The sequence below is a fragment of the Nymphaea colorata genome, chromosome 1, assembly GCF_008831285.2.
Source record: "Nymphaea colorata isolate Beijing-Zhang1983 chromosome 1, ASM883128v2, whole genome shotgun sequence".
NCBI lineage: Eukaryota > Viridiplantae > Streptophyta > Magnoliopsida > Nymphaeales > Nymphaeaceae > Nymphaea > Nymphaea colorata.
This window is the reverse complement of record NC_045138.2, coordinates 32,265,005-32,290,473: the sequence shown is the minus strand read 5'-3', so window position 1 is coordinate 32,290,473 and position 25,469 is coordinate 32,265,005. Positions and strand designations below refer to the sequence as shown.

The 25,469-nt window shown below is 38.5% G+C and overlaps 1 protein-coding gene across 4 annotated transcripts in view; it reads left to right on the top strand.

Annotated features, from left to right (window-relative positions):
• LOC116246362 (protein GIGANTEA-like) overlaps positions 1-12,237 on the top strand; it is a 41,781-nt gene extending 29,544 nt beyond the window's left edge. For 2 of the 4 annotated variants that reach the window (XM_031618213.2, XM_031618214.2), the window contains exons 11-15: positions 73-1,608; positions 10,838-10,906; positions 11,042-11,260; positions 11,506-11,598; positions 11,683-12,237. In XM_031618213.2, coding sequence (XP_031474073.1) covers positions 73-1,608; positions 10,838-10,906; positions 11,042-11,260; positions 11,506-11,598; positions 11,683-11,982 — 2,217 coding nt within the window. In that variant the 3' untranslated portion in view covers positions 11,983-12,237. The remainder of the gene's footprint in view (positions 1-72; positions 1,609-10,837; positions 10,907-11,041; positions 11,261-11,505; positions 11,599-11,682) is intronic. The other 2 variants (XM_031618215.2, XM_031618216.2) reach the window with 2 other exon arrangements.
• Positions 12,238-25,469: the final 13,232 nt, after the last annotated feature.

Sequence of the window (25,469 nt, the reverse complement as noted above, 5' to 3'; positions counted from 1 at the left end):
AGTTGATACAAATATAAGATAGTGCATTGTTAATGAGTTACTCATCAATTGTTTCCAACCCTTTCACTTCAGCAATCCGACCAGACTGAATCTCAAGCATTGGAAGCTACCATTGAAGCTACAGCTCAAGGAATTGCATCACTGTTTTGTGCCCATGGTCCTGAGGTTGAATGGAGAATTTGTACGATTTGGGAAGCTGCATATGGCTTAATTTCACTTAGTTCATCGAGTATTGATTTGCCAGAAATTGTGGTTGCCACCCCATTGCAGCCACCAGTTCTGTCATGGAATCTTTACCTTCCACTTCTCAAAATCTTGGAATATCTGCCTAGAGGTGGTCCTGCTGAAGCATGTCTAATGAGGATATTTTTTGCTACGGTTGAAGCAATTCTAAGAAGAACATTTCCTCTGCATCCTTCATGGGAAAGCACAGAAAAGTCAAGGAAGGCTAATTACAGAAAAGGGTCAAACCATAAAAATCTTGCTCTGGCGGAGTTTCGCATGATGGTCCACTCTTTATTTGTTGAGTCAAATGCTTCACCAGATCTTGCCTCCCGTCTGTTGTTTGTAGTGTTGGCAGGTTGTATTGGTCATGAAGCTCTGCCAAAAGGAACAAAAAGTACATCTAATGGTCAGAGTGTTGAAAGTCCATCACTTGACACAGCTTCTAATGGAGGACAGCCAGGTCATGCTAACAAAAAGAAAGGACCAGTAGCTGCATTCGACTCTTATGTGCTTGCAGCAGCTTGTGCTCTTGCGTGTGAGCTTCAGTTGTTTCCACTTATTTCACAAAATAACATACAGTCTAGTTCTAGAGGCACACTTAATATGGCAAACATTAATGAAACAGATTCTGATTTAAGAAATGATGTGTATCCAGCAGTTTGTCATACCCGTAGGTTTTTAGGAATTTTAGAGGACCTCTTTTCACTGAAGCCATCGTCAATTGGCGCCTCATGGAGTTATGGTTCAAATGAGATAGTCCCTGCTGCTATGGTTGCTGCCCATGTTTCCGAGTTGTTTAGAAGATCCAAGCCTTGTATGCATTCATTATCCATTCTAATGAGATGCAAATGGGATAAAGAGATATTCAACAAAGCGTCTTCACTTTATCACCTTATTGACATTCATGGGAAAACTGTTGCATCAATTGTTGATAAGGCAGAATCACTGGAGGCACACATGCTGCATGTGCCAGACAGGAAGGTGTCCAATGTTTTCTACAAAGTGCAAAGACAGTTGAAATGGCCAAATGCTGATACTTCTAAAGAAAACGCAGCATCTTCCTCCTCCAAGAGGAAAGAAGTTACTGCAACGGAGGGATCCTTAAAATCTGGGAAGGCGAGACTCCTGACTAATGTCATCCTAAATGAATCTAGAAAAACTGTGACAAATCTTCCAGTTGATGCATTAGATCTTGCTAATTTTTTAACTATGGATGGATATGCTGGATTCAGCTGTAAAGCACAAATTCTTTTAAGATCTGTCCTTGCGGAGAAGCAGGAGTTATGCTTTTCTGTTGTATCTTTACTCTGGAACAAGTTGATTGGTGCTCCTGAAATGCCAATGAAAGTAGAAGGTACATCTGGCCAGCAAGGGTGGAGGCAGGTAGCTCCCTTTTTTGCGCTGCATGCCTTTCACATCATGGATTTTGTACTTGTGACTGCTTTTTCATCTATATTGCATATCCTTGATCCCTATGTAGGTCCACTTTCTACTATTTCCTTCTGACTCTGTTTTTGCTTTCTCTGCATTCTATTGTACTTTAGTACTGAGTTTGTCATTATTTTTCTGTAACGTGGTTCATTTATTTTCACTTATATCCCTCTCCGTTCATGCTACATTTTATCACAGGCATCAGTCTTCTTGATCTTGCCTGGCTAAAATCGAGTATGCTATTTGTAAGATTTATAGTTCCTTTTTTTTTCACGTTGGATGGTAGACTATTTAAGTGTTAATTTCAGTTTTTTATGCTTCTATTCAGTTGCAAAATGTTATTTACACTTGTGCGAAAGTAATGAGCACAAAAACAATTGAAAACTGCATCTTCTGGGGTGATTCCCTTTCAATCATTAAGAAGGTTGTTCTGGAAAGTGAAGAAAATTGAATAAGATCGAGAAGGAGCCTACAAAGGACGATAAAAAACTTCTGCAGATGAAGATAGAAAATTCTTTTATGCATGTGATAAACAGTTAAGAACCTGGGGTGAGTTGAAGGGAAACCTTGGCCAGAATTTGTGTCAGATTCGGCCCTTGGGTGCAGCAGCAAAGCTCGATCAGTCTGGGATATGAGGTTGATGTACCTGTTCAAACCTGTTGAAATCTATCTCCATCTCTATTGGCCACTTGCAACATAGTTCTTCCTCCTGCTATACCATGGGGACAAGATATGCATTAGCATTGCCAGCATAGCTCTTGGCATAGTGAGAGAGTTGCATAGAGCCATCTATTTAGAATGTTGAAGCCTTGAAGGCCTCATCTAGATTGGGAAATTCTGATCCTATAAGCATTTGAGCCTTGGCTGCAGAGTAATCTGATGACAATCTTGCTAGAAATTTAACAACAATCATTTGCTCCATGTGAGATTTGAGACAATGCTTTAGGGAGGTTTTAAGAAATTCATCTTTTCATAAGCAAACTTCAATTTCGTAAAATATTCAGTTAAATTCTGTTTTACGAAATTCGTCTCTTCATAAGCAAACTTCAGTTTCGTAAATATTCAGTTAAATTCATGTCATCTTGCTGTATTTGCAACAATTCTTGCTGAGCTTGTAGAATTTTGCTGATGTTCTTGTCTTGGGAGTACGGCTGCCGGAGAGCATTCTACATAGCTTTAGTTGTACTATAGTAGCAGAGCCAACAACAATTTGAGGCTGAGTGCTATTCATAAGCCAAGCAGTAATTATGTTGTTTTCTTCCTCCCACCATGCATACTTGCTGATTTTCTCTATTGGCTCATCTTCTTCCAGAATATATTTCTTTATTTGTCCAACAACTGACAACATGAAGGTTCTAGCCTATACATCATAGTTGGAAACTTGGATCCATCGAGTTTGATAGTAGATCCAAAGGAAAATGGATTTGAGAAAGCTTTGTACTCTGCACTAGCATTAGTCTGCTTATTTCCAGATTCAGTCATATCTTGTTGTAGAGATTTATTGGCAACTGTTGAATAATGATGAACTCACAAATCGTAACGTGGAAACCCTCAATCGAGGGAAAAACCACGATTAGAGGAGGATCCAACGCTCACTCGCAGCTGGTTTCTCTCTCTCTCTCTTTTAATTTTTATTCACTGACCCAAAAAAGGGTAACAAAGACTTAAGTAAAGCCCAATTAGGGCTACAACTTGGACCGGGTCCCAGTCCATACCCGATTCCAAGACCCGTCAATACATACTTCAACACTCCCCCTCAAGTTGGGCATACATATCAAACATGCCCAACTTGGATACATTTTTCTCAAACAGAGTCGAAGGTAAAGCTTTAGTTAAAACATCAACAGTTTGGTCTTCAGACTTCATGTATGACAAAACTTTTTAACATCAATTCTCTCTCAGATGAAATGACGGTCAATTTCAACATGCTTTGTTCGGTCATGTAACACAAGGTTGTTGGCCAAGTTGATCGCTGACTTGTTATCACAATACATCTTCATTGACCCTTCAATCTCTATACCAATATTAGTCAACAACACTTTCAGCCACAATAGTTCAGACACTCCCATAGCCATAGTTCTGTATTCAGCCTCTGCACTAGAACGAGAACAAACATCTTGTCTCTTACTTCGCCATACTATGAGATTCCCTCCCAAGTAAATACACCCTGAGGTTGATCTCCTAGTCTCAACACAGCCTGCCCAGTCAGCATCAGAGTACCCTTCAATCTCGAGAGGCCCTTGTTTCACATATAGGAGTCCCTTGCCAGGGCTCCTCTTCAAGTAACATAAGATCCTGTCAACTGCCTTCAGGTGAGCATCGGTAGGAGCCATGAACTAACTTATAACGTTCACAACAGAGGTGATATCATGTCTAGTAAGAGTGAGATAGATCAACTTTCCTACCAGACGTTGATACCTCCCCTTGGCCACTTCACTAAGAGGTTCTCCAACTTTAATACTAAGCTTGTGCCCAGTATCTAGAGGAGTAGAAGCCGGTCTACATCCCAGTTTTCTAGTCTCCTTCAGTAAGTCTAAAGTGTACTTTCGTTGATTTAACACAAGGCTCGTACCTGATCTAGCAATCTCAATACCAAAAAAATATCTCAGTTTGCCAAGGTCCTTGAGATCAAACTCAACGGCCAATAGCTTCTTTAGTCTTGCTTTTTTGTCTTCATTGTCACCTGTAACAATTATATCATCAACATTGACTAACTATAGAGTAACTCTATGTTCTTTTCTCTTCACAAAGAGCGTATGATGATATGATCTTCATTTCCTTCATTATACCCATGTCGTCTCATAACTTGCCTAAGGCGTTCAAACAATGCTCGATGAGATTGTTTAAGTCCATACAAAGCCTTCCTCAGTTTGCAGCATCTTCTTTGGTTCCTCATATCCTGAGGGCATACACATATACACCTCTTCTTCAAGGTCGCCATTCAGAAAAGCATTCTTGACATCAAGTTGATACATCTTCCATTCTCTTATCACAACTAAAGAGATAATAACTCTGACGGTCTTCATCTTAGCAACAGGAGCAAAAGTCTCCAAATAGTCGATTATATATGTTTTACTGAATCCTTTGGCAACGAGGCGAGCTTTGTACCTATCCACACTCCCGTCTAGCTTATACTTAATGGTGTAAACCCATTTGGATCTGACCAGAAGAGCTGCTTTGGGGATCTTTACCACTTCCCATGTTTCGTTCCTATTCAAAGCTTCCATTTCTTCTCACATTGCATGGGTCCACTTAGAATCACTCTCAGTCAGCCAAAGAAAGAGATGATATAAAGCCTTTGTAATCCTTGCTCAGTTTAGAATATGAGATGAAGTTACCAATAGGGTGTTGAGTATGACCTGACACCCTTCCTTGGGGCAATAGGTAGCTCTTCAATAGCAACTTCTATCTGAAACTCCTTTTCAACTGACTCCTCTAGGTAATGACTTGGGTCATCTAGGGAAGATGTAACATTGGGACTGAGAGTAGAATTCTTTCCACCTATAGGTAATCTTTGGCGAGAGTAAACCTGCCCAAATAAATGGTTACGTTCCTCCACAATCCTAGACCACAGTCTTCATCATTCTCATGTTCCGGAACATCTGTAACAGTGACTTGACTCTCTTCACATTTTGGGGGGGAGTATAACTATAAGTTGTCTCATGAACAATTCCCCTCTTTCGAAAGAAATTAACAACAGACCTATGTCACACGGACACGGCAAAATGGGCCACGTACCGGTGTCGACACTCCGACACCTGGATACAGACACTTGGACACGGCAGGATGCGTTTTGGATTGGGTCTGGGTCAGACCCAATCCAAACCACTTTACTAACCCGACATTCTTTGTTTTGTTTGAGACTTTCTTTCTTATGACTTATGAGATTGGTCATGAACAATGTTTTGTTTGATAATCTGAGACTTTCTTTCTTATGACTTATGAGATTGTAAGAGTGATTTTTTATTTTATTATCCTTTTTATTTTTTTAGAATATAAAACACTGTATTCGCGTATCCTAAAATTTTGAAAATTGCCGTATCCGTGTACCCGTACCCATAAGATACCCGTACCCCTATCCATGTGACATAGCAACAGACTGACACATATACTCTTGGGCATTGTCAGACCAAAAAATCTTAACAGAACTTTCAAATTGGGTCTCCACAAGAGTAATGCAGGTCTCTATAAAAGGAGAACTTTCACTATGGTCTTTCAGTAAGTAAACAAAAATATTGCGAGAACAATCATCTATAAAGGTCACGAAGTGTTGAAAGCCAAGACGAGAAGGAATGCCCGAGGACCCCCACACATCAGAATGAATCAAGGGAAAAACTTTATTAGAATGAGTGATATAGGGTATGAAGCCCTTACATGTTTGGCAAACTGGCATACATCACAAGATATCATATTAATGTCTAAATTAAAACACAAATTAGGAATTAATTGTCTCAAAATTCCAAACGAAAGATGCCCAAGGCGTCCATGCCAAAACAAAAACAGCTGAAGGAAATCTTCTCTATTCTTCTTAGTTTTTTTAACCGCCGTCATGAGAGCTGTGGCAACACGCACAGGTAAACAATATAGTCCTTCAGAAGTCAAACCAATCTCAATCTTCTTCCCTGTCACCAAGTCCTATAGCAGCAAAACACAATGATCAGTACAAAAAATAAGTTCGCAGTTTAATTCTTTCGTAATCTTGCTGACAGATAATAGATTCAAGGGAAGATGCAGAACATGTAGAGCATTGTGAACAAGGAATTTGTTTAAAAATGAGACTCCCTTTCCCAGCTACAGAAATAGAAGAACCATCGGCAAGAGAAACACGTTCCTTTCTTGAACAAAACTTATATTCGTGAAAAAACTTAGGATTGTCAGTCATGTGGTGGGTAGCTCCGCTGTCAATAATCCATTCTCTCATACAAGAATTACCTTTTTCATTTGAAATAGCAAGGGCACAGTTAATGTTCACATCATCTGATGCCTCGAGCTGACTGATATCAACTGACTTAAGTATGCATGAAGCTCATGAATTTGTTCAGCTGAGATAGGAGTTTTCCCACCATTAGGGTTAGTAGCATCAGAAACAGGCTTCTTCCCACCAGAAGACCTCCCTCTACTATTCTTCTTTTCAGGCAGGTCCCAACAAAACTCCATGGTATGATCGTTTTTCTTGCAATGCGTACATTTTCGAGGAGGTCGGGTGGCTCCCATAGGGGCACGGCTAACCAGAGCAGACCTTTCATTATATGAGGTATGATCTCCCTTTCTTCCCGTTATAACGAGACGCCTTTGTTCTTCAGCTTCAACACGGGAGTAGACATCTTCAACACTAAACAATTCTTCTGAATTAAGAATTTGACTCCTTATACCTTCAAAGTCATCGTTCAGTCCGGCTAAGAATAAGAATATTCTATTCTCTCATTCTTTGGCTACATAGCGTATCTAGTCTTCCAAGTATCATCAGAATAGTAGTCGAGTTCCTCCCATTTGGATTTTAAAGCTGCATAAAAGTCTGCGACGGAGAGATCCCTTTGCCGTAGAGCATAGACATCCTTCATCAGTTGATACACTCGAACTGTCTTCTTCTTCTGGCCATACATTTGTTCTAAAATAACTCACATATCTCTCGCAGTCCTCTTACGAAGGATGAGAGGCTGAATATCGAAGGATACAAAATTGACAATCCAAGTTTTTACTTGGTTGTCCTCAAGAAACCATGTATCCCATGCTGGGCTACTCTCAGGTGGTTCACCCTTCTTCCCATTGACATAGGCAATCTGGCCCTGACCAGCTATCCCCATAGTGATAGCAGTGAACCAACGAAGATAATTATCCTTAGTGAGACGTAAAGTAGTAACTTGGACGGGAACATTTTCAGTTTTGTAGACTCCGACATCTGCCTAGTCAGTACTCACAGCCAATGCATCTGATTCAGCCATCACAACACAACAACTTTAACAACCAAGAGATGAGAAATAAGAAACCACTAGAAGAAGACACACGGAGCGCCAACAGGCAGCAGCAACAGTTGTTGCCCAACGGAGACAAGGCTGGAGATAGCGACGACAGCTGCGTAGGCTACTGGGGATGCCGACTGTACACAGATAACAGTAGAAACAGGTAACAAGGGCGGAAGTTTCACATGCACGGCAGAAGCCTCACACGCAGGGCAGAAGCTTCACACAGGTTTTTGGACTCACCATGGAGCTCATGAGGCATCTCTCAAACAGCAGGTGAGATGGCTCGAGCAACAACTCCAAACAACAGCAGAGGGATAAAACAGACAATGGCATACAACAGTAACAGACAGATCCGGCAGTTCAGGCGATGGCGTCGAGGAGAAAAGGAACACTGGAGGACCTGTGTACCTGAGCAGTGGACGTGAGAAAGGAAACCAACCAGTTGACACTGTGAAGCACAGGCAGTGATGCAGAGGGCAGCAGCAACGGTGTAGTGGCGCAGGCTCGTCCACGACGATATGCAGAGTCACACCAGTGAGCAGCGGTGGCACAGAGTTGCTCTAGCAGGGAGAGACGGCAGACAACGAACAACGGTGTCTGGCATCTGGCAGAGACGAGAAAAAAAAAACAGCAGAACTTCGCAAGGCTTCACGGCAATGTTATAAAAGGCGTAGCGTATCGTGTATCGGTCGGGCCGACCTATACACCATATCGTAACGTATCGCAAACATAGCGTAGCGTATCGTAAAATTAATTTTATAATTTTAAAAAATATTTAGAAATAAAAAATAGAAAAAAATCATTAAAAATCTGAAAAAATGAACAAACAAATAGAAATCAAGAAAAAGGTATTCAAATATAAAAAAAAATCATCATACATAAGAAACATTCATGTATATCAACAACACATTCAAAAATAAGAAATTAGATATACAAAATAACATAATAAGCATCAATCACAATTTTAAACTTGAAAATTTTATAGAATCTTAGGACTTAGAGCCTTAAGACTTGGGGTTTTAAGACTTAGATTACATCACAGTTTAAAACATATAGTTACCATCTTTCATGATTCAATGATAATATCTCTCAAATCAATGAATCCTCGGTTATTTTTTATGAAAATGAGCAAAATCGCCCCTTCCTATGTCTCTTGGAGTCTTTCAATATAAGAAGAGAGAGAGGGAGGAGTGTTTAAACTTTCAAAAATAAAAAAAAAATGTGTTTTAACCCGTATCGTACGATACGGGGGTGTACCGCACGTATCGTGCGATACGGCCCCGTATCGGACAATACGGACGATACGCGTACGATACGGACACGTATCGCTTATCAAACATTGCTTCACGGTCGACACGGCAGAGTTTTACAGGGAACGCACCAAACCTCCGTGGTGGAGTCAGGCGACAGTGGACGACCTCAATATGAAAACGAACAACTGCAATGGCGGGCGAGGCGCCGGAATTTCACACAGGTGCCCACGGGAGCTTCACCAGCTCCACCGAAACATCACACCGACCGATTTTTTTTTCTTTAGAGATTTGGCTCTGATACCATGTTGAATAATGATGAACTCACAAATCGTAATGTGGAAAACCTCAATCGAGGGAAAAACCATGATTAGAGGAGGATCCAGCGCTCACTCGCAGCTGGTTTCTCTCTCTCTCATTTAATTTTTATTCACTGGCCCAAAAAAGGGCAACAAAGACTTAAGTAAAGCCCAATTAGGGCTACAGCTTGGACCGGGTCCAGGTTCTGACCCGGTTCCAAGACCCATCAATACATACTTCAACAGCAACCATGATAAAATTTCGAAGAAAGAAAGATCTGGATGTCTATGAACAAATCCTTATGTAATTATGAAATACCCTTGAATGAAAGACAATAGGTATCCAGTAACTCCCAGTGAATCCAACTCATAAATTAACTTAACCCACGTCAGACTGCAATCATGCCTGTATTACAGCAACACGACACCAATTACAAACAATGTTCTGACCTGCAGCTTTTTATCTCAGCAACTCCACGACAGGCACAGTTTCAGGCAGAGATTAAGCGATCAGTAACTATCCAAATATGTTTGAAGTTCCACTAACGACCTTAGTTAACATGTGTTAGGGTTTCTGATCATGTTGACTTATTTGTGATCAGTACCCTAACCCTCGACAGGCTGAGAAGAACCTTTTTCAGCCAAAAGAAAGATTATCAGCACCCAGGCGTTAATGAAGGATAAGAGAACGAAGAAGGCTCAGCAACTTAAAACAGCGTCAGTAGGATCCAAGACTGTTGGCTCTGATACCATGTTGATCTTAATGTTAAACGAGCAAGAACAAAGAAGAAGGGATAAGCGAGAGAAGCTAGAGAGGAGAGAAAGAGAGAAAAGGGAGCCATCTCTATCGGCTCCTCCTCCTCGACTAGATTAAAAGATCTAATTAGGGTTATGTCTAACCCCTTACATAAAGAGTCTAGTAAATAATTAAAAATTCAAATAACTACGTAGTAATAAAGTTCCAAAATACAGAAAATCTCAAACCAGCACGTTTTCTCAACATATTGTTGAGTTATATATATATATATTATATACACTTACTGACCATTTGATATGCTAGGCATCCCAATGCCCGAAAATTTGTCTGGTCATGCATTTAAACCTGTTGTAGGCCCGGTCAGGTCTAATTGCTGACCCAAGCCTCAATCACATTGGCTGGGTTCTGGATCACCCCTGGGTTGGCTTGCCCATTGTGCAACCCTAGCTTGAGTAAGTCTACCTGGCCTCAGTACAGACACCAGTTTAGTTCAAGATATTTGATACAAATAAACATTCTCATTCATTCAGCTTGTTTTCCTGATCAACATATGTATGTGCTAGTACTTGATCTGATAAGACACTTATCCATGATGAATATTCTTTGATTTTAGAAGGCCATTAGTTATGCATTGATATCATAATGTCTGGTGCAAAAGTAAGAAGGTTCCTATGGTGAAGAATCACCTAGAAGTCAAATTTTGTGGGCTAGCATATGGTTGGACGTGAGTATCGTTACTTGATTTACTATCGGTCCTACAACTTTTTTCCATGACAGTTATTGATAGAAATAATGAACTTACATTTTCCTGTGATGTGCATTGCTATAAACTAATGCAGCTTTACCCTTTTTTTGCCTTTTTCCTCTATGTATTGGGTGGGGGGATGAACCAACCACTTGATCATGCTTTAGGTAGTTGATGCGTTGTGCAATGTGGTGTTGGCTTCTCCTGTAAAAGCATCAACAGTCATTGTTCTTCAGGTTCTAAACTTTTTCAAGCCTTTTTTGTCTTTATTTTGTTATTTTCACTATGTACTAACTGCTGCTTCCATTTGTCATGCAGTTTTGTTTGTCTTGTATTGAGTTGGATGACTAGTGTTACCTTGTCTTTTGTAGGCGGACAGGGATTTACAACCTTGGATTGCAAAAGATGATCAACAAAGCCAGAAAATGTTGAGAATCAACCAAAGAATTGTTAGTTTACTTGCTGAACTTTTAAGAAACCATGATATACCGGAAGCATTGATGATTGTTGCCAGTGCCTCAGATCTTCTGCTTCATGCCACTGATGGAATGTTTGTTGATGGTGAAGCTTGTACATTACCACAGTTGGAGGTGGGCTTCAATTACAGCTCTAATTGTATCTGATCTGACAGTGACTTGCAAGTAAACTGCATAATCTGGATTCTGGTCATTCTTAGAAAGTATTGTCATTCAGAATTTAACATGTTTCTTCTGTTTCTTTCGTATACTGAAATGATGTTTGTTCAAGCATCTATGTTCCATAGATTAAGTACTTTTGATATCTTACTATTTTTTTTGGGTTTTTATTTCTGAGACCCATTTTCTACACAAAGCAGCTTTTGGAAGCAACAGCTAGAACAGTTGAACTAGCTTTCGATTTGGGAGATTCAGGATTTGCCATTGGTGTTGGCCTGTCAAATTTGCTAAAGGTAATTGATTTATAGTTAATTTCCTGCTTGTAATGCTGTGGTAATCAAATTTGTGGATTATATGCCGAGACCACAATATTGCAGTGTCGCCTTCCTGCAACTGTTTGCTGCTTGTCTCATCCTAGTGCACATGTGCGTGCACTGAGCACTTCACTTCTCCGGGACATCTTACATATTGATTCCCTCAAGTCCTTTCCAGCGCAGGAGGATGTAAGGGGAATTCCTGTTCCTCCATATCGTAAATTAGCTATTGGTACCATCAATTGGCACGCTGATCTAGAGAAATGCATAGCATGGGAGGTACAAAGTAGGCGTGCAGCTGGATTGACCCTTGCTTTGCTTTCTGCTGCTGCAAAGGAGCTGGGTTGTGCTCTCCCAGATTGACTTCTTCTCAAACGCTTTCTCAGCTGCTATTGCTTACATCTACCTTGCATGATCAAGATGTGTGAAGTTTCACATAAGTTATTTTCTTGGCCTTTGGAGCCCATTTATTGGTAGTTGGTACTGATCTTGTTGGACTGCATTAGGTGGTTATATGTAATATTGATGACAGACTACATGACCTAGGAATAAGCGCTAGCATTTCTTTTCAGTAAAATACTTTACTCCATTATTAATTTACGGACAGGCATTCGAGTATATGTAATATTTGTGTGTTGTGTTCATATTCCAGCTACTGTATACGAAGCTGCAATTGCAGATACGCATGGCCTCCTGAATTGCTTTGTGTTCTGTTTGCTTGTAAATATGAAATGGCAGTAGGAAATTTTTAGCTGGAGGAGGAAAAGATTAGTTATGCGGCAGTTGGGAAGGAAATCTCAGATTGGTTAAATACCAGCAATTGGGTCTCGGCGATACCTTGCCTCTTCTGGCTTGTGTTTATGTTGGATTGTGTTGATCTTAACTAAAAAATGGTCCATTAATTTGCTAATGGCAATAAAAAGCTTTACATAGGTAGTATTGTCTGTCTTCGGCTATCTTGCCTATGCTTCTTTACATTATGCAGGGGAGCTCCAATTTATGGTTGTTCATTCAGAAACTACAATCTCAAGTTTCTCTAAATATATGGTTCGGAACGTTTGTTGTTTCCATTTCCTCTTGAATGGTGGTTTTTTAATTTATTCATCTTGGTATTGTCCACGCATTCTAGACATAAAAACCACAACGAACCACCATCTGCAAAAGCACATTTGTTTTTCTCCTCTCATTGACCAAATGGAATCGCAGCTGCTATAGGGGTTCTGAAATAATGAATTGCTGCTCCTATGATAAATTTCTAGGGGTTTTTGAGAATAATGAGTTGCTTCATATATGTAACATAAGTTCAAATGGAGAACATCGACTGGCGCCTCAAATCTTGAACGAAACTTGGAAATACTGTTATATCATCAAAAATAAAATCAACAATCGAAAAAACAAAAACCAAATTTTCCGAAAGTTTTGCAAGTGAAGAAAAGGCATAGACATCATAGGACCTTGAAAGAATTTTTACAATTGAACGCATCTGTAAAATGATAGCTGATTGCAAAACCATATCGGCCCACCTATTATTTGGGGCCGGAAATGACACTACTGAGAAGGATACTTGTGATAACTGTGCCCATCTGATAGTCGCCTACTTTTTTTGCGACCCCCTTTTAGCGTCTTCCTCGATGGACACTTTAAGAGTATTCCCTTCTTACCGTTCACAATTATTATATTTTCATATTCATTATGAAACCATACAGATGCATTCATCTTATTATTTTAAGCAAGATGAGTAACTGGGCAACTGGATGTCTGATTTCACATAAATATAAAAAAGGCCGCAGCAATTTTTATGATTACAAGTTTTTGGTCTATTTATTGGAAGCCGACCACGAAAAAATTCGTATGTATGAAGGTTGATGAAGAGGGATCTCTCTCTCTCTCTCTCTCTCTCGTGCAACAGTCTTCCAAAAGAGTTTCAAACGTTCCTATCTTCCAAGATTCCAGCCTCTGTGAAAACGCATCTTTATAGTTTTCGAGTAAAACTAGTTTGAAAACGGGACTAAATTTTCAAACCTTTCTCTTCCAGAATTCAGAAATCTTTAGGTGTTGACAGTCGTCGCAAAAATGAAAAACCAAAAAGAAGCATAGATAAAGTGCGAGAGGAAGGGGGAAAAGGCCGGAAAAATCCGTCCCATTTTGTTACCTGTTCATTTAACTTCTAAGTGAAGGGTTGATTTATATGTGTTCGTTTTTTACCGTATATTCATGTTTATTTAGGGGACTATAAGTACAAATGCAACCATAGTAAAAAAAAAAAAAAATACTATAAAGGTGTGTGTGTGTAGAGAGAGAGCGAGAGAGAGAGAGAGCGTGGGTATGGCTAGAATTTAGTCAATATTATGGATTAAATAGGCCCTCCTATTCAATGTTTTAATTAACTTCACTCTTACATCATCATCAGAGGACCCTCTCTGTGTCTCATTCTCTATGTAGTGCGTGTTTGTATAGGCACCTTGGATTTCTCAGTTCAGATTCACCAGCCTTTGGATGGAAGGCGGATGGGATCCTTGGATTCAGGTTCTCCACCCCTTCAAAGCACATCCTTCGATGGTCAAAATATTTCACCTTTTATATATATATGTATATATGAAGTGAAATTGTTGAACATTTGGATTTCTTTTAACGACCTGATATAATACATGAGTAAAATGTTAAGAGAGAGAGGTTGTATATATATACATAATAATAATGTATATTGCAGTCACAGCTGCCCCAAGCCTTTCATGAATGAATGTGGAGCCCAGTTCTCATAAAGATCGTGGGGCCCCTTGAACAGGTAAAACAAAAAGAAAAAATTATTACATTAAATAGAAGATTTTTGAAAAAATTGAAACGAAAGAGCTGTCCTCCTACTGCCAAAATGCGTGGGTCCCACAGCATTGAAAAGGTGGGCCCCCTTGAGTGCCATAGATTGTACTCACGTGCGCAACTCACTGTTAAGTGGAGCAGCCGCACGTGCCCTTGTCTTTCTTGTCGGCTGCATCAGTGTACCGTTATACCCTTGCTCTTTTACTGTAACGACGTCATATCGGATCACGGGTTCAAATCGGTGGATCCGGATCCAAATAATTTTGAGTTGTGGCCCACTTACCCGCCTGTGGACCTAGACTTTCATGATTCCGGACCGGTTGATTTGGACAGTATCTGAACCCAATCCAGACCCGAATACTAGTTAGGCTGACCCAATTATCCGACGGACAATATTTCAGGAGGCTTGCACAACCCACGGGTCCAAGAAAATTTGGAAACCTTTTCATTTCCCTTGCCTTCGGGGAGCCTCGGGTTATGTTATGGTGCACCATTCAATTTTTGAGCGTTGCAATTTCACCTTTAATAGTTCAGGAAAGTCGCACAAATGAGAATTGAACAGGCAATGCACCTTTTATATGTGTCTGTTTGCCCAACCAGCTATATTACGACCCTTGAAGTTGATCCACTATATTCAAAGTGACCAGAAAACAGAGAATTGCCGGATGCACTAAGAGCATTAGCAGATCCAAGTTTTAACGGATCAGTCAAGCTTTATTAAACCCAATACGGTTCACGCCTTGTGATAATGGAGGGGATCTGAAGGAATTCAAAGTGGATCCCTAGTATCAAATTGTAATATTTAAAACATATGCTAATTGTAGTAAATGATTTTGATGGAAAATTACTTAATGTTGGTGCGTGGGGCATTAGTTGTGTTGATGAAAATTAGTTATATATTGTTGCCCTTTCATAATTGTGTTGTCACAAAAGTATAATGTAACTAAATTTATATGTTTGTTATTGGAAAACATCGCATAAGTTGCATTCTATGTTTATAACAAATATCGTTGAATGTATGTTGTTCCTCAACTTATCAACAATAGCATATGTTTTCTTTGCTATGTATTTCTTCCCTCACCGTTCACATTTCAGGCTCCAAACTACTACTCATTGGCAACACATTATTAACGGTTGGAATTTGGCAAATATAAATTTGAAGGTGAAATTTCAGGATGAAGACATTAGCTACATTTTATATAGGAGGGAAATATATCGCCGATATTTTCCGTCTCATATTAACGGCATGCGTGGATAATTAAGCTGCTAATAATCAAGGACGATGAAAATTAATTAACTGGAGGGACATGGGCGTCATTACGGGGTTTCGTAAGGGTAGAATCGTAAACTCGAGCGTGGAGGCAGAAGATCACTGTTAAAGCGACAGCTCAGAACCTTGACGGTCCTGATTGGTCAAAATTTATGAATGTACCGATCACCCACATCAACGTCCAGGAACGCGCCACGTCACCACCAAGGACGGGAACACGTGTTGGGCTCAGCCGTGGGTCCCGCCCCTCTCCTCTCTCCAGCTTTCAGTGCCTTCCCTTTCCCTCACTAGATTTTTTTTTTTCTGCGCACCTTTTTTATTTTTTTTCTGTTTACAAAAAAAAAAAAAAAAAAATCTCCGAAGCCATTTCGTGCCTCGGAAGGACGCCGGGTTCTGTGGGTCCCATGCATTTATGGATGAGGGTGAAGGGTAAAGTTGTAAAATGGGTGGAGAAACCATGCCGCTCATTTCACGTGGACCCCACCCGTGACCTTTCATTAGATCCTCTCTCTCTCTCTCTAAAACCAGTACTTGGGGCAGTACCCTGTCAGCTTGTGCCCTTTATGGCTAAAGTTAAAAAACAGTGGGTTTTAACCTTTTCAACTTTAACCTCACCCGTCGGAGAAAAGGGGTAGAGAGAGAGAAAAGGTAACATCATTTCATACTGCCAGTTTCCTCAAAACTAAGTATCTTTCTCCCCTTTAGCCTTTGTTTTCTAAAAAATTAATCATTTTGATATATATAATGTACGATAAATTGGTTCGTCCGCGTATATATATATATATATATAGTCATCTTGGTTTTTCTTAACCATCATAGATTGAACACTTTTAATTAACTGGTTAAATGACTCTAAATAACTAGTGTTATTCTTCCGTTTATATATATATATATATATATAGAGAGAGAGAGAGAAAGAGAGAGAGAGAGAGAGAGAAATCTTCCAATTGGTAGCCAATCACATGACAAAGGTTTGAGTGGCTGGAAAATTTCACTTTATAGCAACAACTTATGATTTGTTTAGCCACAGGACAACTTCTAGACTTGGGTGAAAGAGTGATATATCTATCCATCCATTAGAATGTCACACAGTAATGTTCACAAAAATCAATCTTTCAATTGGACTCTTACCTGGTCTAATAAGAAAAATAAAAAATTATACATGATGTGCACCACATAGTAACAGTGAAAATTGATGATCTTAACTATATATATATATATATATATCACATTTTCCTCTGACAAATATTTTCTACTCTCATAGGTAAAAGTCAGAAGTTATTTAATCTTGATATTCGAACTCGCATTCAAGTTAAAAAAAAGGGTAAAACGGACTGCATTTTCGGACGCAAGCCACGTTCAGCCCTCGCATTATTGATCCTTGTGTCCGTGGGAACGGAACGGACACGCCAAGGCGAACACTTGCACATAAAACTAATAGCCTCATTTCTTGATATCAGTTTGTTTATATATATATATATATATATATATATACTTCCGCATTCCACGAAAAATAGTTATATTAAACACCTAGAGAAGTCATTTTTATTGATCAAGTTCCTCTTTTTAAAGAGCTTCGTGCCTTCAAAGATGATGAATTATTAAACTTTTACAAGTGGAGCACACGTCACGAGTTGTTCCATTGGTGTGACACGGGGGAGATTTTCGAGCGATTTAAAACCCCAACAACCAACAAGAACCCAAACTTATTAACTAAGAAAAGTATAAATCTTCTTGGAAGGGAGAAAAAATATGCCGCGTGTGTGATTCCTAATCAAACACATCTTTTGGGCCCATTTAGTGAGAGAAAAGCAGCTGACTTGGTCAAATGTGGGTGTACAGGGAACCTCACCAACAAGCAAAAGAGATAGAGAGAGAGAGAGAAAAAAAAAAGATTCTTACTCTTATAAGCTTATACTCCATTATTTATTATAAGGATCAGAAGGTTTCTTGCATTGGTGGGCACTATCAAGTTGTTTCCAATAATATTAATCTATTCAGAGAAGTCGCTTTGGGAAATTCCGGGAATTGTTCAGTCGTGCCTTTACGTGTAGCATGAAAACATGCAGCTGCCATATAATATGACATAGTAATGAAGTTCGCCAAGTTGAGAATCATATCATATTATTTATATACACCTACCAAAACATATGCATATGTAGATATAATATATGCTGCTTTCCAAATCTGGGTCACCCTAGACAGTGACATTTTCCTAAAAATCAAAGTGGTTTTGCTTCTATCATAAGCTTAGCATTAAAAGTATGCATATAATAAGGGACTTCTCCTTGAGTTGGGGCATGTCTTAGGATGTGCTTAGTTTTTTGTCATTTGCCTTTATGTGACATCATTAACCAATTGTTTGTGACACTTCAACCAAAAAGTGAAGACGGGAATAACGTAGAAACTTGGCTTCCACATGCATAGCGAAGGGCATTTTTATATCAGTCAACTTATAATTGTAAAATTAAAGAGCACCTAACTGGATTCCATTACCACCCACTTGAACTTTTCTCTTTCTTTTCCAAATCCTTGGTCCGTTTCATATTGCAACTATTATAGTCAAGATATGAGAGACTACTTTATGTTTATTTGCAATATATATATATATATATATATATATATATATATATATATATATATATATATATATATAGAGAGAGAGAGAGAGAGAGAGAGAGAGAGAGAGAGCCAAGGGCCCTGCCCCCAACCCCAACTCCAGGAAAAAAAGTTTTAAAATTCACATATATATTTTAGAAAATTCCATTTATTTTATAGAAAAATTTTGAAAAGTTAGTATTTTGGTCGGTGTTAAAATTTTAAAACTATAATTCGGTCCAGGTCATGAAAATTTTCTAACTTCACGGATTGGTATATGATTGGTATATGAGCATAAAAACTTCATTAAAAAAGTTCTAAGAGAAATTACGTTGAGAAGAGTGAAGAGATCAATGCCCGAAAAAAGAAAAAAAGAAACCTGTAAATATTGAATATGAATTTGATTAAAGAGTTTTTTTTTTTTTTTGGTTGCAAAGATAGATAAAAAGGATTCAAAAAATAATTGCACGTAAATATATAAAAATGTAAGCACTTTTCATTCCTGCAAATTGCTTAAGCTGCCCAAGTTCAATAAGTATGTAATTTTCCTTGATTTGTTCAACCTGAATGTGGTGCAGATCTGATACTTGTTGATATTATGGCCGCAATTCAAATTAAGGACTTCGGAAATGAATATTTCATGAACAAAATTTCTCGCGTTTTACATTCTTCATTCAAAAGAATTCGGTCCTTTACTATTGTTGTTGGAGGAAAAATATTTTCACTTTTTACTTTTTCATCATCAAACTGTTCTTCAACAAGACATGCTTTAAATAGAATTACGATGCCTACAGTATGGGGCAGTATGGAGCAGCACCAGCGGGTCCCCTTCCCTTCCTTTCCTTTCCTTTCCTTTCATAATTGATACAATATTATTCAAATCACAAGACTGGCTGATGCTGGCCAATATTGCATGTCAGTCAATATGATCAACCCCCGATATTGATATTCACAACATTTTTTTCTATTTCTTTAGATATGCGAACTGAGCTTAGGTTAATTTTCTTCCAATAGAGACAGTTCTCTTTTAGTTTGAATCTTTTAAGTCCAACTTCCTAGATAAGTGAATGAGTTTCACTTTGTAAAAAGACTTGGGTCGTGTTTGAATCACACCCTTAAACACCATTTTAGAGGTTTTTTTTTCTCTAAAATAGTGTTTAAAGAGTGTTTGGATGATGATCTAATGACGATCAAAACGGTCTCTAAAGGGTGTCAAGGAAGCACAAACTAGCGGAGCCAGAAACTTTGGCTGGTGGAGGCACTAATTCAATAACCTTAATGTTTTGAGGGGCACCTATACATGTATATAAACAACCAAATATATAAAATTATTAACATAAAAATAAGTAAAGTTTGTGAGGCTGCTGTAGGCAACTGCCCACACTAGCCACCTTGTGGCTCTGAAGCACAACCTTGATCTTAGACTAATCTTTAGCTCTCAAAATTAAAAGCGTTCTCCCAATTCTTTTCAAAATTTAAGAGCAAACAAGTTTGTCATTTTGGATTGAAAAGCAGGAGGGCAGTAAAAAAAGAAAAAGTTGTGTGAAAAGGATATTAATTTACTGAGGCATGGTCATGGGCAGAGACAGGTGTGGGCAACGTCTACACCGAGCCTGAGCCGTAAAAAATATGTATTTTTCTGTAGACAACTTAGGGCAATTTTTCTTATTTACATGTTGGTTCCCCTTAAAATTTCAAAATTTATTACTACTGCCCCGCAGCCAGAAAAAATTTCTCGCTCCGCCCCTGCTCCTAATTTGACACTACAATCCACTAAAGAGAGAGAGAGAGAGAAAAAAAAAAAAACAAAGCTATGAAAAAGTCAAGCATATTAACAGCCAAAAAACTCTCTGTTCTTATGCTCTTGAGGTGAGAACTCACATTTGAAAAGGCATGTAAAACATAAAAGAATTAAAAAAGCATGAAAGTACATTTGCCTCAAGCTGTTTCTGCAAGTTGGAAGAGATTTTAGGGTTTTTTTTTGTGGATCATTGGAATGGATGCTTAAGCACAAGCCCCAAATGACTGATGTGTAAAGTGGAAAAAGGAAGGGGCATGGGACAGAAGCAGCAGCAGGTGTGTGGAACTCCCAAAGTGTTCACCTTTTCATGGTTTTGAGTGCCCAAAAAGATCAACTTCTTTTCAGCCTTTTTCTTCAGAGTTTCCTTCTTCTTGTGTGGTAGCATTAATGCCCCAATTTCATCTTTTGCCCAAACAGGAGTTGGGGGACCTGATATGATGTCCTCTCTCTGTGACTAGACAGTCATAACTGTGGAAGAAACAGGATTTTCCATCATGATAACTACCACTAAATTGAAGATGATGCATCATATGTGAACTATTTATTATTATTATTATTTTATTGACTACCAACAAAGTTTAGTGCATAAAGCTTTCCAAAACAAATATCTCTGACTGATTTAAGCATATAAAAAAAGTTTTTTTTTTTATAATTTCTTTTCTCAAACAAAGTAGGGCTTGGAATGCCCTTTATGAGTTTAAATAGCCTTGCTTGATCTTAGTGTCTCATGTAGCTGGGGAGATATTGTGGGGGGATTTTTTTTTTTTTTTTTGTCAATGGGTCACTAGACTTAATTGGGAACTTGGACCAAAGTACAACTAGTATGATTCTACTGGATCTGGATCTTGATTATGAATTTAAATACAAATAAAATTAGTTTTTTTGCGTTGGAGACTCCGGAACATAACGGTTCAAATCGCAAATGCCAAAATTTTGATGTTTGGATAATGCCAAGATCCATTTTTCGATCCAAATCTTATGGAAGTGGAAAAATTCATGATCCAACTATTATGATCTTAAAGAGGGGGAGGGACCGAGTAGATATTTATATAAATGGCTGAGTTATTTATTACATATGTGATAAAAGTATGGTTTTCATGGGAATCAAGCATCCTTTGTTAAGCTTCAGTTATATGCCACCCAGTGGTTTAATTGCCCTAAAGCACGCTATCAGAATAAATGCATGAATTGCATTTAAAGAGTCAAACAGCTTAGTCTCTTGTGTTTAACTCCAAAAATGCATTTCTTTTTTAGAGAAAGTGGTTCATTGCACTGCCTCCGCCCCGAAAGAGACGCAACTGCTTCTTTCATGTGTCGGTCACCACCAGGGTTCACAAAGATTGTGTTGGGACCTATTACGGTTTAGGGAATGAGTGCATTAGGTCGTCATAGTGACCACGGGATTTGAACCTTGGACCCCTTTGAGGTGCACCGCACCGCCTTGCCGCCTAGTATGCTACTCCAAAAAGACATTCACTTCACCCATTGATCAACGCAGCCTACTTGAAAGAAAATATTATCTTTTTTATTAATACTATTTTGGTGTATCAAACTTAGTGTAAATATAAATATATTTGGAGTCAAATCTTATCAAAATATGCTAGAAAGAGAAACGACAAAGCCCTCTTACCTTATCCCAACTTTTCCTCAATTCTAATAGTACTAACTTTAGAGAGAGAGTGACTGAGAGAGAGATGGTTGAACTATGCTTTACAACTATACAAAGAATCAAAATCTTCTTTAAGTGATTCAATTTTGCTATGCTTGCTTAGAAAAATTAGGAAGTCCACAAACATGAACCATTGATGACAGCATTTAGAAAAAGCCAAAAAGTGTATGAGCATATCCTAACATCGGCAAAGATTGCCACATGTTTGGCTTTTCTTGAGAGAGCTTCCTGATTACTTCTAGATTCTAGATTCTTCTTTATCATCTTCTTCCCATCCCATTTGAAAAGAAATGTGAAACAATGATATATATATATATATATATATATAGAAAGAGAGTGAGAAGAGAAACTGAAATCAGCCAGCGACCAAATGTTGTCGGATGGTTAAATTCTTAAAATCATCGTTTAAAATCTTTAGAAAGGATAAGTTAGCCATCAAAACTGCCCTGTCAAGGCGGAAGCTGCCGGTTCGAGCCCTCTCAGTCCCGCACCGACATGGGATCCTATGAATCAATTGATTCATCTCTTCGCCTTCTGCTAAGGGGGAAGTCATAAATTGGGGTTTATCATGACCAATGCTACAAGCTTCTGAGTCCGAGCTGTTGGAATAGGCTTGGTGTTCGACAGCGAATCACGAAAACTTGGCGATCTTCTCAATGGTTTATTATATGGCAGTAGGTTTTTATTCATTAGCCACAGTTTCATAGCACTTTTAACAAGAGAATCAACTGGTTAATTTTAATTTATATATACACATGTATGTATACATATCATTTCTATCTATATTTATATTTATATTTATAGATTGGACCGGAAAGTGATGGAGGTGGGTCCATGAGGGAGGGTTGGACAGGGTCCAGGCTCAACCATAGCGACCTAGCCCTGACCCAGATACTGTGGCGAACTAAATGCAGCCAAAAGGTCAGGACCCACCTGGGCTTGGACCGGCGCACCCAGGCGAGCCCAGACTCCGACGAGAGCGACAGGTGTGGGGAGACGCAATCGTCACTTTCACGGCCTACAGCGCCTGTACTTTGCCCCGAGGAGATTTATCCTGAAAGGGGCCGGCGAATGGCATTTTCGAAGTTTATCTCCAATTCCGAGGGTGTTTCCACAGCGCGCGAATTTTCTCTGCGGCGTGAAACTTCGTGATGATTTGGGACTAGACCGTCAAACGGTCTGACGCGTACTCTCGGACGGATGTGAAAAGACAAGATAACCCTCTCGGGTGCGACCAAATGACGATGAGGTTGCCAAGCTGGTACGGTGAATTCAGGCAGCTGCACGAAAACATCAAAATGACGTTTATGTCCTTACGGGATCGGCACGAATTCCGCGGCGAGACTTTGGCCATCGGCAACTTTTAAGTTTTGGCGAGGAATTTACCGCGTTACCCTTGATTCATTTCTTCGTCTTTTCACAAGCTATGATTTTATCGCCAAACATTTTTTTCTGGGTCACCAAATATATGATGGTTTTGAAGAAGTACTTTGTAAATTTATTTGTTTCAATAATTATTTGTTTCCAATGTAGTTAACATGTTATTTTCTCAAGTTTTTAAAATTTTACTTGTGGGAAATTACTATGGGTTATGAGAAGTACAATTGACTTTGTAGAAGGAGCAATTGGTTTTGAAATTTGAACCAATGATAGGAACGGCAGGTAATGCGACATTTTATCAATAGACGACGCATACGCATTTTTTGTATATGTGTGTATGTATGTATATATGATTAATTAGTCGGTTGGTTGTACAGTCAAACAAAAAGAGTCAGCCGAAAACACCAAAAGCTTTTTGAAAACCTTCTAATACTGCTTTAGAAGTGCATGACTACACGCATCTTTCATGCATTCCTAGATGCTGGTGCTTTTAGAGAATAAAACAAAAGGAAAAGAAAAAAAAAGTTGCTTCTTTGAGTTGTTGGGATAAATGAATCACTATGATATTTGAATTTCTTAAAATTAAAGTTTTTTGAAACAGAAAATACATAACTTTTTTTTTTTGTTTTTTTGAGTCAATTAGGTAATACTTTTACAATAGAGTGTCTGGTGTTGAATCTTATCATGCTTTTTTCCATTAATTCCTCAAAATATTCTTTCTCTTGTACTGAAGAAACTGTTTGAGGAGGACCAAAAGGATGACATGATTCTGAATGTGAGATTTCGTTGACATCAATTTAAGAAAAAAATTCAAAAAAATAAAATTCCTCGACTTTGGAAGAAAGGAACAAAGCCCCCCCTATCCAATTCCTGTTTGAGATCAAAAGGATTTTCTCATAATTTTAGAAAACCAAAATACTCCGTGAATCAGACTTGAACTTTCATTATCATTGGTAGTCCAAACTCACTAGAAACAAACTGACGACCAAACTCTCACTAATCTGCTAACTTGACCAATTAAGTTATGCCCCTCGGATCAAGAAAGTTTTGATATCAAAACAAGCCACCAAGTAAAGAACAAGACGTGTTTCCAAGAATTTGATAAAAATAAAATGGTTTGATTTAAAATCGTAAGAACAAATATGGAAATAAATGAAAAAAAAAACAACATAGAATGAGTGAAATTTTGTCAATTATTATGAATTATGTAAATATTTAATTATAATTTGAAAACCGAACCCAATCGTCTAGGTTGCACTGAAACGATTCAGTTGTACCAATTGTGGATCAACAAAAAATATTATTTAAATAATTAAAAAAAAAACTTAATGATACCAAAAGAAAAAAAAAAAAACTTAATATTCCAATGTTTGCGTTGGCTTAATATGGTCCGCCAAAACCCGTCCAAAAGCTTAATGATTGGTCGAGTTCAACTTGGAAACTCCCACTTTGTGTTTGTGACAAACACAACTTTCGAGTGACTCTGGTGATCCGGACAACGGAAGTGAGTATGGTTTCCTCCAAGAGACAACGTTTTCAACAAGTTGGTGGCCTAATTTTTCCTTGAAAAATATCCAAAAAATTTTCATTTTCCACACAATAATTCATGTTAAGGGAGACGAAAAATAGGAGAAGAAACAGATATAAAAATCATATAATTTAGTTAAATATCGGATGCAATTGGTTTTATTTTTCTCAAATTGAAAATATTGTTAATAAGGTTTCAATTACTGTTGTACAAATTGGTCTATAAATCGAATCTATTCCATTCTGGACTCAAACTAATCCTTTGTCAATGGGCCCAAATATTAAAAACTATTTTTCATTAAAATAAATAATTCTAATATGTTCAAACATTTTCTATTTCAAAAAATAAAAAAACCAAGCGATTCAGCCCACTACGCCTAGAACAATAATTTTTCGAAAGTTGGAACGGAGTTAGCTGGAAGAGAGAATAGATTCACCAAGCAAAAAAAAAAAAAAAAAAAATCGAAAATAAGCTAAATGAAACCGGGTCGGACGCGATTAACCCGAACGGATCGACACTGGCCGGCCATTCACAAATTCTTCGAGGGCGAAATAGTCTTTTAAAAGAATAGTATAAGCACCTCTCCTGGAGCTCATTTATCACTCGTTGGGAATAAGGGCAAAAAGGTCATTCGACATCTCGTCGTCCACCGGCAGCCTGCGGGTTCTCGCCCTCCACCGTGGACCCCACATCCTTCCTCTTCTCTCTCTCTCTCTCTCTCTCGTCAATCGAAGCACGCAATTTCTTTATCTATATATTATTTTTTAAAGGGAAGGATGAGAGAGAA